Source organism: Ambystoma mexicanum, chromosome 11 (genome assembly GCF_040938575.1).
Source record: "Ambystoma mexicanum isolate Mex_15411 chromosome 11, UKY_AmexF1_1, whole genome shotgun sequence".
NCBI lineage: Eukaryota > Metazoa > Chordata > Amphibia > Caudata > Ambystomatidae > Ambystoma > Ambystoma mexicanum.
Genome location: NC_090934.1, coordinates 1,345,736,024 through 1,345,751,276, shown reverse-complemented (window position 1 = coordinate 1,345,751,276; position 15,253 = coordinate 1,345,736,024). Strand labels below are relative to the sequence as shown.

Sequence of the window (15,253 nt, the reverse complement as noted above, 5' to 3'; positions counted from 1 at the left end):
TCATGGTCAGTAGATTACATACTTTAAAGAATCGGAAAAGCCATCGGGTTTTTCAGAATGTCCACAATCCATATGTACAAGAAATACTTTGGTCCCTCCAGAACCCAACTGAAAGTCCCTTTTCAGTGTGTCGACGAGTCAAACTCTCGCCTGACATTTCTTTTGGAAAATAGGCATCCTGGATGCAGCCGGCAACAGCCAAACGGAGCGCATAAGAAACCACTTCTTCTAGGCCACAGGTTAGGAGGGTTTGTGCATCGTATATACACATTTGCAAGTTGGTTTAATCAGTGGTGCACATCTCTGGCTGTTAAGCTTACAAACCTATCCTATTTTACTGATGGGCACTGAATATGACACTGAATATGTAAATGATTTCCTGTTTGGATTCCCTGTATGCAAATGTATTTCCGGTCTATTCATGATAGCCGAAAAACCGGACTTGTTTGCAGCCCTCAAAAGACTGAAGGTTAACGCACGTTGTTTTTAGGCTTAGTTGAATGAATGAATGTATGTAGAAGGATACACATCAGCACAGTTCATGCCTTGTGGTCCTCCTTGCTCTCAAAGGCCATGGTTTCATGTAACATTCCCTGAAGTTAAGGAAGCGACAGAATTTCCTTCACTGGCATCGATTTCTAGAAGTTGTGACCTGAGCTTATCTGTAATGTGTGTGTGTGTGTGTGTGTACCTGTCTCAGTCTGTAAGTTTTATATTGCTCAACATAAGCATGTTTTAAATAATGTTTATTTGTGTTTATCCAAAAAGCCCTGCATGATCACAGGGTTCCTCCTCCGCCGCCGCCACCACCCCATCACCTGTACGCCAAGGCCAACAGTTCCTCTTCTGTCTCTCTGCATTGGGGAAGAGCGGCCTTCACATCGGAGCAAGTGATCAACTACACCGTCCGCTGTAACCCCGTGGGCCTGCAGAACGCGTCGCTGGTGCTCTATCTTCAGACGTACGTACACATCCAGGGAGCACAGAACCAACCGGATCAACCATGTCTGCTGTGCTATGAAAAATGTTTTGGGTGCCTGTCTCCATCTATTTCCCTACTTCGCAGTCTGTGCTGCCAGCAAGAATGAAAACATTACTAGTTGAAGTCCTCTAGTGATTCGACGCAAAATTGTAGTTTGGCAACCACTTTGGGCAAAAGCCCTTTACAATCCACAATTGGTCGTTTTCACAAACACCAGTTGTCGCCATCATTGTGAGTTAAATACTATTGGGATTTTTTGGGGTGACAATTGTTATGGTACAATGACACCTCGTGCATCATGCCACATCCCGGCCCAGGTTAGTAGGCAATGGCTTTGGGTGATCTAGGCGTTGTCTCAGTCTACCTACCGTTCCTACTGTCTTACGGACCCTGAACGTGTGGCAGACCAAGGACAATAACGCCTGAATATGACTTACCTTGTTGGAGTCCACCTCCACCATTTCCCGGTGGTCTGCTCGGTGGTATTTCTACTAGGGTATGAAGTCGCACCGTAGGGCTGTGCCAGGGCGGTCCCAGCAGCCACTTAACCATTACAAGAGAAAACGGAGCGATCCAGTCCTTTGTTTACTTCTACTTTGATTTACTAAAACAGGCAGCAAGCTCTGATCGGTGTCAAGCGTATGCTAGGTTTTGTGAATTCTTTGGACCGTCACAAATTCTAACTTTGCAGGCTTGGCAGTACCAAGGCTCTACTGTTCTTTATGTGCTTTGTTTCATTCCCCCTCACCCACGATTCTCACCCCTCGAGCCACATGACACCTCCTCTGGGACCGTGCCGTGATAGCCCCTATTATTACAGCGCTTCGAAGCTGTAGGAGTCAATCATGATGCGCCCGACATAAATCGGGGATCAAAATGGATTCTATGAGCAAGAGCTAAAAGCAGCTGCGGTGTATTTAGTCTTCACCCTGTAAGCAGTGCCAGCTTCTGAGGAGCTAGCACATGGGGTGGCACACATCTAACTTCCACACGCAATGCAATCTCTTATCTTTTTGTCCATTCTATGCTGACAAATTGTGCTTTAAATGTTTTCAAGAGGTGTCCTAATGCTCCCCTATGCACATTCCCAAGGAGAGTTGATGTAACACGGGTATGCTTGTATGGCACCAGCTGGCCTTGGGAACCAAAGTAGCTCCAGGTCAGACAACCAGTCTCTTGTAGACCACCAGTGGGAGCCAGGTGGCACCCAATCCATTGCAAACCCTGTATTTAAAAAAAAAGTTAATGTTAAAGAATATTTGTACCGAGCACTATCACCACCGGAGTGGTCCACTGGCGCTCTGGCGGCTCTGAAAAAGGGGGGAAGTGGGGTGGGTTAGTGGGAAAAAGCTGGAAAAGTGCAAGAGAGCAGTGATGTGCTGTTGGCAGCCTCAGCCTGGTGGGTCCGTTGGCTGGGCTTGGGGTGTTTTACGGTCGTTAGCCATTGTGTGCTGTTGTGCAAGTCTATGTGTGGTTGTTTTTGTTGTTGCAGTGTTGTGAAGTTTGTGCGGATTGCTGCGTTTTAGGCTTGTGGTTGTGTTTGGTTAGAGTTTGAGAAGTGTAAGCAGAGGGATGAAATTGTTAGTAGATTGGTTACTTGGCATTGCTGTCCTTGCAAATATGGGATTCTCATCTAGATATGCCACACTCGTATGGAATTCTGAACTTTAGCTTGCGTCGCATCTAGATAGAAATGTGATAGCATATGCCACACTCGTATGGAATTCTGAACTTTAGCTTGCGTCGCATCTAGATAGAAATGTGATAGCATATGCCACACTCGTATGGAATTCTGAACTTTAGCTTGCGTCGCATCTAGATAGAAATGTGATAGCATATGCCACACTCGTATGGAATTCTGAACTTTAGCTTGCGTCGCATCTAGGCTTGCATCGCATCTAGATAGAAATGTGATTGTTAGCATGCACCACTTTTAGAATTCTGAACTTTGACTTTCTTCGCATCTAGATGAAAGTGTGATTGTTAGCATGCACCACTTTTAGAATTCTGAACTTTGGCCTGTGTCACATCCAGATAGAAATGTGTTTAACATGTGCCACACTCAGAATTCTGAACTTAAGCTTGCATCGCATCTAGATAGAAATGTGATTGTTAGCATGCGCCACTTTTAGAATTCTGAACTTTGACTTTCTTCGCATCTAGATGAAAGTGTGATTGTTAGCATGCACCACTTTTAGAATTCTGAACTTTGGCCTACGTCACATCTGGATGGAGATGTGAATGTTAGCATGCACCACACCTAGATGGAATCGCATATTTGCAAGGACAGCAATGCCAACTAACCAATCTACCAACAATGTCATCCCTGTGCTTATGAAAATAGGTCTGGAAGAAGACTTTGGAAGGGAACAGCCAGTAAAAGCTTTCATTAAAGTGATTTTCATTGGCCTTCCTTTCGGCTGACACGTCCAGCGAACCTTAAATCAAAGATAAACTCATTTCTGTTCCATTGGCATAGTTTTTTTTTTTTAAATAGCCATTTTTACTATGAAGGCCCTAGTCTAGCTTTCAACCACAGAGAAGGAACGCCACCCTATGTTTAATGAGAGGGCGGTGGGATGCCGCTAGTAGGAGCTGCTGGAATGTTCCCTGGGGTGCAGTGAAACTGAACATGCATGTTGTTTTACACAGGTCGGAGCCTCACTTGGTAGTCCAGGGGCTAGAACCGAACACCAAGTATGAGTTTGCGGTGCGTCTGCACGTGGACCAGCTGTCCAGCCCCTGGAGTCCGGTTGTTTACCAGGCCACGTTTCCTGAAGGTAAGCGGCAGGATCATTGGCCACCTCGGATGCATGGTGGCGTGAATGCAATATTGTATCGAGCACAGCGTAAACCAGTGGCACAGCGTCAGCCAGTGGCATAGCGTCTTGGAAAGCCACAGGGGCAGGCCGAGGGAGTTGGGATGAGCTGGGTTTCCATTGCTATCCCAACGCTGACCTTCTCTGCGATGGAAACGATTCCTCTTGGCTGACAGTGTGTGTGTCTGCTGGCCCTCACGGAGGCTTCGCAGCCTGTGTCCTTGTGATTACATTTCTGTGTCGGTCTTCTGCCGTCTTTTATGTGGTCTGAGCACGCATCTAGCATTCCAGATTAAGTTGAATCCTGACCTTAAAGTGGAGAATTTTGTGCGCACATTGCTGGCGTTTCCTCAGCATTGGTAGTTGTAGCCGCTTTGTTTCATGCATGTTAAAGCTTACATGAAGACCTAGATCTGCATGTTAACTACAGACCAAGCTCCTGGGCTCAGAGTAGCCATCTCACTTGGATGCTAGGGCAGAACTTGACTGGGGTTTAATCTGAAAAAGACACCCTGTTGCAGGAGGGCTCCATGGATCTCCCCACCAGCCCCTCTTGCTAGAGCCTCCTGTCTATCCAGGGTGCCAGGAATGATCACTTTCTAAGCTCGGATTTCAATTCCGGAATCAAGGGCTCTCCATTCTGGAAAAGTGGCAGATCCGACAGGAGGGCGGGGGGGGGGGGGTGATGCCCCACAATAGAGGTACATGCTGCCCGCTAGCTTTATCCGATGCTTGCTGGGTCACCAGACAAATAGGCTGTTTATCATAGACACAGAAAGAGGATTTAAATGTCATTTGATGTCCACGTTTCCAAACTGGGGGGTTTCCTGATGGCGTATTTGCTTCCCCCTACCTCCCTCCCCCTGGATTTGTGTTATCATTGCATAGTTGCTAGCATGGGCTTAATTTTAGAAGGATGTGGGGGTGTTTGTCCCCCCCCCCCAACTCTCATGGTACACCATTATGTACCCATTCATTTGGCTGGGGCACCTTTTCTTCAGAGGTCATGCCCCCCCCAACATTTTCAGCAAAGTTACTCCACTGTTTGCTAGCCACCAACCTCTCTAGAAGTGGACTTGTAAAGGTATAGGTTAATTTCTAAGATAAAGTGATTGTTTATTCACAAAGACAATGGCAGGGCCATTGGGTTACTTACAGTCTTGGAAAGGATCATGAATGGGATGTGATTTTAACATTATTCCCGTCCGTGTTCGTGCAGCCCCACGAAGCCCACCAGTGGGAGTGAAGGTGACTCTGCTAGAGGACAACACTGCTCTTGTCGCTTGGAAGCCACCCGAAGGCCTGGAATCTACGATTGTCGGCTACACGATTCTGTATGCCTCCAGAAAGGCCTGGATCGGGGGAGAGTGGCAGGTGCTTCACATCGATGGTAAGCTAGAGCGCTATTTGTCATCTGACACAATGCTTCTACTCTTCTGTGCAATAGACTTGAATGGAGTAAGATGCAGTGGATTCCATTTCTCCAACAATATGCACTGTACAGTTCCTGCGGATTGCCCCTCCGCAGCACCGAACACCAGCATCTGTGCTCTCTGATTCCAAATTCTCTACCCCTAGCCACATGGAACGCCTGGGAAAGCTACTCCAGTAATATATGTTCTGCACATTGGAAAATAAATCAACATAACATAGTTCATTATGAAGCTTCCCACAGGCATCCACTCTTTCACTGGTGTGCTATTTAATCTGTATTTTCATCCCAATGATCACTGGTGCACAACTTGAATCCTGCAGCCTACAGACCTACTGGGTTTCCAGGAAAGCTTCTGCATATGTTCATTTTTTACCATTTGGATATACTTACCATATACATTTTTAAAATTGATATTTGTGTTGGATATCCTACACAACTGAGATGTTGGCGGCTCTCGGGGACCGAGTTTAGCACCCCTTCCCTAGTTTGTTTATTAGCCACCTCTGGCTTTGCATTTATTTACAAGTGTCGATGACCAGCAGGTTGTGCTGCAACTAAATGAGAGCTGGCATACTTTATCTCCCATCCTGTGCCCCTGCGGCACTGCCCTCTGTGAATGGCAGGGTTGGATATGTTGGAGCCAATTGACAGGGTAAAAGAAATGGTAAATGTCTGAGGTAAGTGGACCTCAGTCCTACTGACACAGCAAAAAGCTTGGGTATACAAGACCTGGCCCCCGACCCTGACCCCTCCGATTAATCCAGTTTCTGAAACATTTTCATCTCGGAGTCTGACACAAGTTTGACTCTATCCAGGGTACTCATAGAAATAATGAGCTGTGGGGGTATTAGGTGAGGTGGAGTTTGGGGTGGGCGTTCTTTGACTTCAAGCTGGGCTCGCAGGCTTAAGAGCGCATTGGCCTTTTGTAGTGAGGTGGTAGGGGCATAGATCCTATGTTAGACCTTTCTTTTGGCCCACTCTATTGTTCACTTTAGGGCTGGGGTCTGCAGCCTGTGCCTCTCCAGATGTTTTGGACTGACGCCCATGATCCTTCACCATCCTCTATGGGCATGGATTCATTTCCGCAGGAGTTTCATATATCTTAGACAGGCGGTTGGAGACCTCACACATGTCCCAGGCAAAGGAGGCCTCCATATTTGGGATTTCCTGGGTTCCTGAAGGAATAGATGGATAGACATTACGCATCTAACCTGGACATTGGCTCTGGCAGTTCCCTTTACCGATTGCCCGTCAGGTGTGGGCGTCCTGGACCTGGCTGCTGGCTTCACTTGCAGAGATGGCAAGATACGTGGTGGGGTAATTGTTCGACATAGCCTGGTCTTGCCCGATAATGGAGCTGTATCTACAACGAGCAATGACACGGCCGGGCATTTGCTTCCTTAATGGTAGATAGTCACCATGCACACAACGGGACTGGCCTCTTGTTGGATGGTTCTGACTGGGCATCCTCAACACTACATCAATAAACATCAAATCAGCCCACTACAGATTTGACTACATTTGAAGGCTCCACAGCAATTCACTGATGGAATAAACACCAATTTATTGACAAAACATTAATTCATTACATGAGTACAACCAACATTCTGTTCATATGAGAACAAGGAAACGAAAATAAAGCCTAGCAATTCATGGTCATCAGGATCTCACTTTGATTCCTTTAGATCAATGGGTTTGTTACCTTTTGCTCTCCAGATGTGTTGGACTACAACTCCCATCGGCCCTAGCCATCATCATGGATACAAGGTATCATGGGAACTGTAGTCCAAAACATCTGGGGAACCAAAGTTTGCAGACCCCTACTTTAGATCCATGCTGTCTTTTGTGGGTCTCTCTACTTCTCCTTCCTTTCCCCTACGTAGCATCATATCTTTTACACACACTAACTTGGCTAGACCATCCCTGGTCCTTGGGGTCAGCAGTCCCAGAAATAGGATTCTGTAGTTTAGCCCTCTGGAATATTGATTTATTCAGAGGAATTAAGCTTTCTTACCTACATGTTCTGTTTGAGCACACCTCTGGGCACAAACGGACACACACAGCTCTATTTGCTGCCCAGGGAACAGTTACGATAATGTTCCTTTCATGTTTCGTAGTGCCACTTAGAACACATCACAGGCATACTGCTACAACATTTACATAGGGTTCATTTTTGTTAATGTACAGGTCAATATTTAATTACAAGTGGTGTAGATCCTACCAAAGCCAAAAGATCATAGGACATGTTTTACAAATAAGGTCACCCATATTTTATACTAACTGGGGTACCCAGGGTTGCCTGTGTCCGGATCGAGTGGTGTCTCATGTGCCCTGGAGGATGTTGCTCTTGTCCTCATGTCAGCAAGTCTTGCTTCAGTTTGCCCTGGCATCTCATTTGCCCTGGAGGATGTTGCTCTTGCCGGCAGTCTTGCTTCAGTTTGCTCTGGTCTCTCATGTGCCCTGGAGGATGTTGCTCTTGTCCTCATGTCAGCAAGTCTTGCTTCAGTTTGCCCTGGCATCTCATTTGCCCTGGAGGATGTTGCTCTTGCCGGCAGTCTTGCTTCAGTTTGCTCTGGTCTCTCATGTGCCCTGGAGGATGTTGCTCTTGTCCTCATGTCAGCAAGTCTTGCTTCAGTTTGCCCTGGCATCTCATTTGCCCTGGAGAAAGTTGCTCTTGCCCTCTGGTTGGCAAGTCGTGGTGCTGTTTGTTGTGTTTCAGAAGCTCTTGATATTGATTTTCGCTTTGCATCGGATGGAGCTTTTCCAAGTTATGTTCGTTTTTTGTGTGGCCTGTTTCAGCCACTCAATGGCTTCAGCACATTTGAGAAAATGTCCAAGAAAGACTGATTGATTGTGCCCTCTTCTTGGGAATAAACTTAAGTAAACTGTAGCCTTGCCATTTCCCATATTTGGAGTGTCGTTATAAAAACTTTTTTAAAATTATTTTTTAATTGCCTTTATAAAAATGCTTTCATAAACACATTCGAACTGTATACAGTAGTCATACATTTCAAAGGAATAACCAACACATCGGACATTTTGCTTAAGACATTTTTTCCAAATTTGGCCTCCTTCTAGTACCTACTGTAGTGAATCTGGGTGAGCATCAGTAAATGAGGGTGTCTAGGGAGTGCATTTTTTGCATCCAAACATAGACTGCAATCTTGCCCCAGACAAAAGAGGAATCCATGCAAAATTCGATAGCAGTGGGTTCCACGGTGTAGCTTTGTATAGCCGGACAAACATACACACACCCATACATTCAGCTTTACATATACAGATAGTAGAGCCTAATGTACATGTAGAAAGCCATAACATTGAATACATTAAAGAATGGATTCTTTGTCCCAATTAGGCATGATTGCAGACGCCCTCCACACCTCCTAGCAGCCAGAAATAACTATGTGATCCAGTGTGCATGATGGCAGCGGAAATATCTTTTAATAATAATAGTCATAATAGCTTTTTATATGTTAATCCTTCTGCCGCATTTTTGGTTTTATTTATTTATTTATGTGTTTGTATCGCGCCGGTCGCCAGCAAGTGTGGCTATTTACATAGTCCATTGTGGCTATGATAAGCGGCATATTTCCAAAATGTTTTCTGAAGGGATTGCAAGCAGAATTCTCTCAGTAACAGGAATGGTTAAGCCTTGCACTTCATTTCCGTAACATAATTCACATGGCTCGGGCACTCTAGACCAGTTGACGCTGCAGGACAGTTTCATGGAACATAGAAAGGGGAGAATCCTAGGTGTCTGACTGCAGTTCATGGGCCTGCTGAATTTATGGGTTCCAAAACAGGATGGCCCAGTGGGAGACAGATGGAAAGCTATGAATCTCGATTTATTGAAAGCCGATAAGGACTGCAATCTCTATTCCTGTAGTTTGGCCAGTATTTCATTGGGCAAAAGGTCATGGAAAAATCCAGGCATCCTGACAGGTTTATGGTCTGGGCAGTGCTCTGCCAAAGGTTATGTCAAAAAGACACGTGATCCAGCTGCTGGCAATATATGGGAAGGTTTCTGATTTCAAGGCTTCACAAAGACTGTGGAGCTTGCATATTTTAAGGGTAGGTGTTAAATGCCCCTGCAGAGGGTGTCTCGCAGCGAAGCTCTTGTGGGCACATTAAGCCTTGGCATTTTCCAAAATATTAGAAGCTGGTTTGTCATCTGCCATTTAGAGAGGCCGGCATTGCATGTGTACCTGGCACAGTCAACAGAATGCACATGGTCCCTGGGCCTCAGCTTTCTTCCAGTTCTGCAAGCGAAGCAACTAGCCCAACCGCATACATTAGTGTTGCAATAAAAGTAAAACAAAGATTTACCCTCCCCTCCTGCCCCGACTATTTTCTTATCAACCTGTGCCAATATTTCCAGCACACGGCCTGCCCACCAATGGCAGAACACCTCTAAAGCTCATCGAGCGACTTATGTGCAGTCTGTGGACATGTATGTACAGTGGCACTGCCAAGAGGGCTTGGTAGCAGAGGAGATGATTAGCTCAACGGGTAGAAAAAGGGTCTGGACCCTGCAGCTCCCCTGATGATTTAGAATAGGACTCCCAGGATCCCTCAACATTTACCATGCTTGCTAGGGCTGATAGGAGTTGTAGTCCAAAATGTCGGGGGAGCTAAATGTTGCATACCAACGAGGTAGAACGTTGGTCAGAGGGTATTGCATTTGGTAGAGCAGGAAAGGTTGTGTAGCATTTTCGTGGGTGAAGTGTGCACATGAAGGTTGGCGATCAGTGGGTGCGATGGGCAGGCTGACGCTTGCCTATTGAATTTCAAGGTTTTGCAAATAAATGCTTTTTGAAAATTCTGAACCGATGTGTTGATTGAAGGGGCTAGGGAGTGTGCAGTGGATGGTTAGTAGGAAGGCGTCCCAGAACTAGCCAAAGACAAATCCTCACTTGTGCGCAGATAACTCTCTCAACAACATGTTTCAGTCTCACTACACCTGCGTTAGAGTTACGAGTTCACATGTAACTAAAAAGTCTGTATTACTTAACAACATACACACCTATATTGGGTCCGGTGTTAAAAAGGCACTGATGATCGTGAACAAATATACAAATACAAATGTATGGGTTATATTAAAGTCCACACACACACCACAGCATGGATCTTTGTGCCGTGCATCAGGACATATGCAGCCAATTGTCAAGAAGTCCTGATAGCAAGCCATGTACAAATCCCCTCCAGACCCCATGTTGGAGGTAAGATGCAGCAATTAAAATGGAATAGGATTGAAAGGGAGGTGCTCTCATATGCAGAGAATGGTCCAATGTCCGGCATTTGTGGACACTGGACTTTGCTGACTAGAGGTAACCAAAGACTAGCAATCCTTTTGCTTGACCTGGTGTTCCCCCTCCCCCCCCAGGGGTGCACGTTTTAGAGCACCCCTTCTCAAAGGGAAAGCATTACCGAACTGTCCATGACCCTGCTTTGACCATCGTCCTCCGGGCCTCCGGTTGTCGGCCTTTGGGGGGACGGGTTGGCCCACTATGTGGTGCTAGAGCATGACACTGGCAAGGAGGACAGGGGTGTGTGTGGCACCTAGCTGCAGCAAGTTGCTTTGCTGCTGCCGGCCGCAGGATGTGACAACTGTCAAGGTGCCTAAGGAGATGGTGGTAGAGTGGAGGCTGGTGCTCCTGGACATTTAAGGAGGCCCTCAGACTGCCCCCTGGGCCATTAATGGTGGTCTGGTGTTCCCAGTGGCTGTCTTGAGTGGTGGAGGCCATGGTTCCAAGGTCCTGGACTCCATCTGCGCACTTCGTTTATTCGCCTGTATTGAGTTCGATCTGGGGCTATTTTTTAGGTCTCTTTAGTGCAATTGTTACCAACGGTTGTTATGCTGAAATTGGCACAGAACTATTTTTTATGTATTTTAGATTTGACCGTTCTCCTTGGTTCTGGTGGAGAACGGTCAGGTTTTTCCTCATCTTGTTGCTCAACTGTCACTTTCCTGATGTTCTGGTTTGCCTAATTCTTTTGGGGGAAACTTGATCTTCTATTGTAGTCTGTTGCTTACTGGTTATCATTTCATTTATTTTACCAATGCATTAAACTTGTAAAGCGACATTGGCGAAGGCGCTCTAGGAATAAAGAACAAAATAATACCATGCACAGACCCGACGAGAAGTGGAAGTACCGGACACTTGCCGGAGCCAGAGGCTTTCACTTGGTGCCTAAATCAAGGAGGCTGAGTTGAAACCCAAAAATACTGACCTTGCTCCAAGGAGTATGTGTCGTACCTGAACGTCCTCGGGTGTGTCAGGTTTTTGTAGCGGTTAAATTGCTGAAAACTGCATAGTAGTAAGCAACTGCTTACTGCTGTGCAGGCCAGACGATGGCACGATCGCGTACTGAATATACCCAAAATGACTATTTCTGCCGGCAACACATTCTTGCTACGAGGGAAATCGCGCCTATCCTAATTCAGTGTTCACATTACGGCATTATTTTGCCAGTTTTCAGCAATGTAACCGCTACCAAAACCTGATACTTTTCTGGGCCATATGGCCAGGACACATGTGAACATCGGAGATCAAATATTTTGCCTTGAAAAAGACTGATGTGGTCGAAACACGTGTCGGCATAGTTTTTGTTTATTCATGACCATGGAATCAATACTGATATTCCAACTCAGCGCTGTTATGTTATAACATCTATTTTGGAAATACCAGCGCATGTACATGGAACAATCCTAATATTTGTTTCGCATTTGAAACACGGGCATATCCTAAACACAGAGTAAGACAAAGGGTACAGGAGATGCAAATAAAATGAAGTGTATATTGATGAATTTGGACCAAAGCAAAGATCTCAGAGAGGGATTGATGCAGAGACGAGTGGGACGCAGTCCTTGTAGCTCCTTCCTGGGGTGCAGCTGCTTCGAGGTGTCTTGTCCCTCCTGCAGATTAATATGGGAGATTCCAGCAGGGAACGTCTGCTTTTAGACCCTAACCCCCCCCCCCCAACCTGTCCATGTGAATTACTGTAAATGCTCCTAGACCTGTTTTATCAGCCGTTCGGCCGCTCCCAGAGTCCCTCTCGGTGGAGGAGAGGACCTTTCCACGTGTGCCAGGGAACAGAGCTCCTTTGTTCCTCCGCAGGGACTGGTAAACAGGCCCCTGTTTGTGCAGCCCGGGCCTGTTTGCAACAGGAGCCATCGCTGCTCGCCTCAGGACGAGTTGCTGCCTTTGCGCATCTTGGCGGCTGTAAATCAGTGCAGATTCCAGCGCTGCGTGAGCAGGGCACTGGCTTTCCAAGGGGGCACTGGCTTTCCAAGGGGGCACTGAGCGGGGAAAAGGGAGGGGGGGGGGCTGCTAGGACCTTTAGTCCCCGGTGGCGGTAAATACTGCATCGCCTGTGGACACGGAGAACTCATGCTCAACTTTGCAAGGAAGTTGCGAGTCGGGAAAACCCTTGGAATGTGTAGAAGAGCCACCGCATAGGCTCCCAAATGAAAGTCATTTTTGTTAGAGGATTCATGATAATTGGTACTGCTGCTTGCTCTGAACAATTGCAAAATGTGTTTTGTGGGGGGAAAAATGCTAGGAATGCCTTTTGTTTTGCCAATTATATTGATTGTGTGGATTTTTTACAAAACAAATATTTCCTTAAAAAGTAGGCAGCAAAGTAGTTCAGTTGGTTCGCGCAGTCTACGTGCAGCATTGGGTTCCGAGGTGCGTTACAGTGCATACTCGCTTAACGGAATGTAAGTTCTTCTTGGGGTGCAGAAGACCCTGCAGTCTAGCCGTTGTGCAGTGTGGGGTAATGATAATTAGGATCTTAGTACCGCTTTTACATTTACACTTCAGTCACATTGCACGTCTCTTAGCGCAGGGGTCTGCACCCTGAGGTTCTCCAGATGTTTTGGACTTTGACTCACATGACCCCTCACCATTGACTATGCTGGCTGGGGTTGATGGGAGTTGTCATCCAAAGCATCTGGGGAGCCAAAGGCTGCAGACCCCCGTCCTAGGTTGTTGACACTCTCCAAGGGCTTTACAATTCCTCCTAAGTCTCTTTCACTTTATTAGGGCTGTCTCAGTCTTCACTTTTCGGGATCGCGAACCGTCCTAGCCTTCCTAGGGCTCATTACTCCACCATGGCTCTTTCACTCTCCTTGGGTTCTCTCGCTTTCCTAACACCTGGAGCACTCTGCCGCTCTTTTGCTCCTAAATGTATTCTAATCCTCCAGGGTTCTGTCGTTATGCCCCCCTCCGTAGGAGCTGTCACTCCGCTTAGACTGTGCCATACTTAGTGTCATGTCACTCATTAGTATTGTAAGAGCTCTGTTGTTACCCGAGCAGTCCGCCATTAAACTAGCGCTTAATCCATAGTCCACAGCTTTGGGACTATCCTTGCACTTTATCAGCACTTTCATTGGAGGATAGACCTTTAGCGGCGATTCCTGGACTTGGCAGTGTGTTTTTCCAGTTAAGAAGACATTGCTGGAAGCACCTATTATCCAGCATAGTAATATGCTCACATGTTATTCAAGCAAACACCTGTTATTTTGTCGAATCAAAGAGACATTCAGCCAACACAGATTGTATTGTTATTTTTAAATCAATATATTGAGCATTGAAGAGTCTATGAAATTATGTTTGTATTTTTTCATGGTCCTCTTTCAAACAACTGGGAACATGGTCTAAGCTTAGATGCTTTTTTATACTTCTGTAGTAATCGTATGCAAGGTTGGAGGTAGTGTTCCATTTGAGATCAAGGCAAACAATGCAAACTTTTAAGAGATTTTTGCAAAGGTGAAGCAACTGTCACGAGATTTGTACGCAGAGGAATGAATTCTATCTGAATTGAGCCAATAAGCATGACCCACTCTACACTTGAAGTTATGTTGCGTAATGTGTTGATACTTGGATAGCTCTCCCAATGTCTTTGTTTGGACTGGTTTCTGAGAGTAGTAATGAGTGCTTGTCAAGTGGATTTATGTCTGCCTTCATTCTCCATTCTAGGGGCTATAACCATGGCTTTACTAGAGAATCTGATTCCCGGAAACGTCTACATCATCCAAATTTCTGCCTCCAATAAGGTCGGAGAGGGGCCTTTTTCAAATGCAGTGGAACTGACCGTCCAGGCCAAGGACTCCAAAGAGGTCAATCAGAAGTTGAAGCGCTTGGATACTGCAAACACTGAAGGTGAGTGCATAACTCCTCGCTCTATTCTCCAAGCACGGGGGCGTCTTGATGGTGTGGGACTGAAGCTTTGGAACATGCTACCTTTGCCACTTTCTCTTCAAACTGTTTCCAGCTCCTAAAACCTCAAGATCTTAGTTATCTTCTGGAATAGGCAGTGATAACCCAACTCCAGGTACATACAGGCCTTTACCCAACTCCTGGGGAATATTCGACCATTACTCGTCTTCTGGGTTATTGCCCTCTAGCAGAAGGAGTGAAATTGAACACATGGTCCACTACTTGCAGTGGTATTAGTTCGAATGACGGTGTTTACAAGTATCCGCATGCCATTTCTAATCTCAACATGCGCCAGATATTAGCAATGTTAATGAGTCGGCCCGAGTTTTGAGCCCTTGAACTGGTGCTGAGCCTATAACGTGTAGAAGGGGTAAACGGAGAGATCTTGAAAAGTAAACGCAAAAGGAAAGGAAAGACAATTGTTGGGTGCATTGACTTAGTCACTAACATTCAATGTAACTATCTTGTGTCAAGGTTTACTGCGAATCTGCCGTACGTTTCGGGAAATGATTTGCCTAATGCACGTTTTATACGCACTGGGCATAGTACAAAAATTAAAAAGAATTCCTAAAATGACAAATCGGGGGTTGTGGGAATGTCCCCCCGCACCTCCCGCTCCCCTTGATCGATATTGTGGGAGTTCGGGGGTTGCAGGGGATGGCACCTGCTTCCATAAAAAGGAAAGCGGTGCACAAAACGTTTTTAAAAAGTAAGAAAATAAAAAACATAGACCCTGCGGCAGAAGTGATAATTTGGATTTGAAATTTTCGGCTATGAAATAATCACGTCCATC

At 46.0% G+C, this 15,253-nt stretch overlaps 1 protein-coding gene across 1 annotated transcript in view; it reads left to right on the top strand.

Moving 5' to 3' along the window:
• PRTG (protogenin) overlaps positions 1 to 15,253 on the top strand; it is a 214,864-nt gene that overhangs the window by 182,500 nt on the left and 17,111 nt on the right. The window contains exons 13-16 of the mRNA XM_069624881.1: positions 769 to 961; positions 3,635 to 3,762; positions 5,021 to 5,191; positions 14,221 to 14,403. Of these exons, the coding sequence (XP_069480982.1) occupies positions 769 to 961; positions 3,635 to 3,762; positions 5,021 to 5,191; positions 14,221 to 14,403 (675 nt within the window). The remainder of the gene's footprint in view (positions 1 to 768; positions 962 to 3,634; positions 3,763 to 5,020; positions 5,192 to 14,220; positions 14,404 to 15,253) is intronic.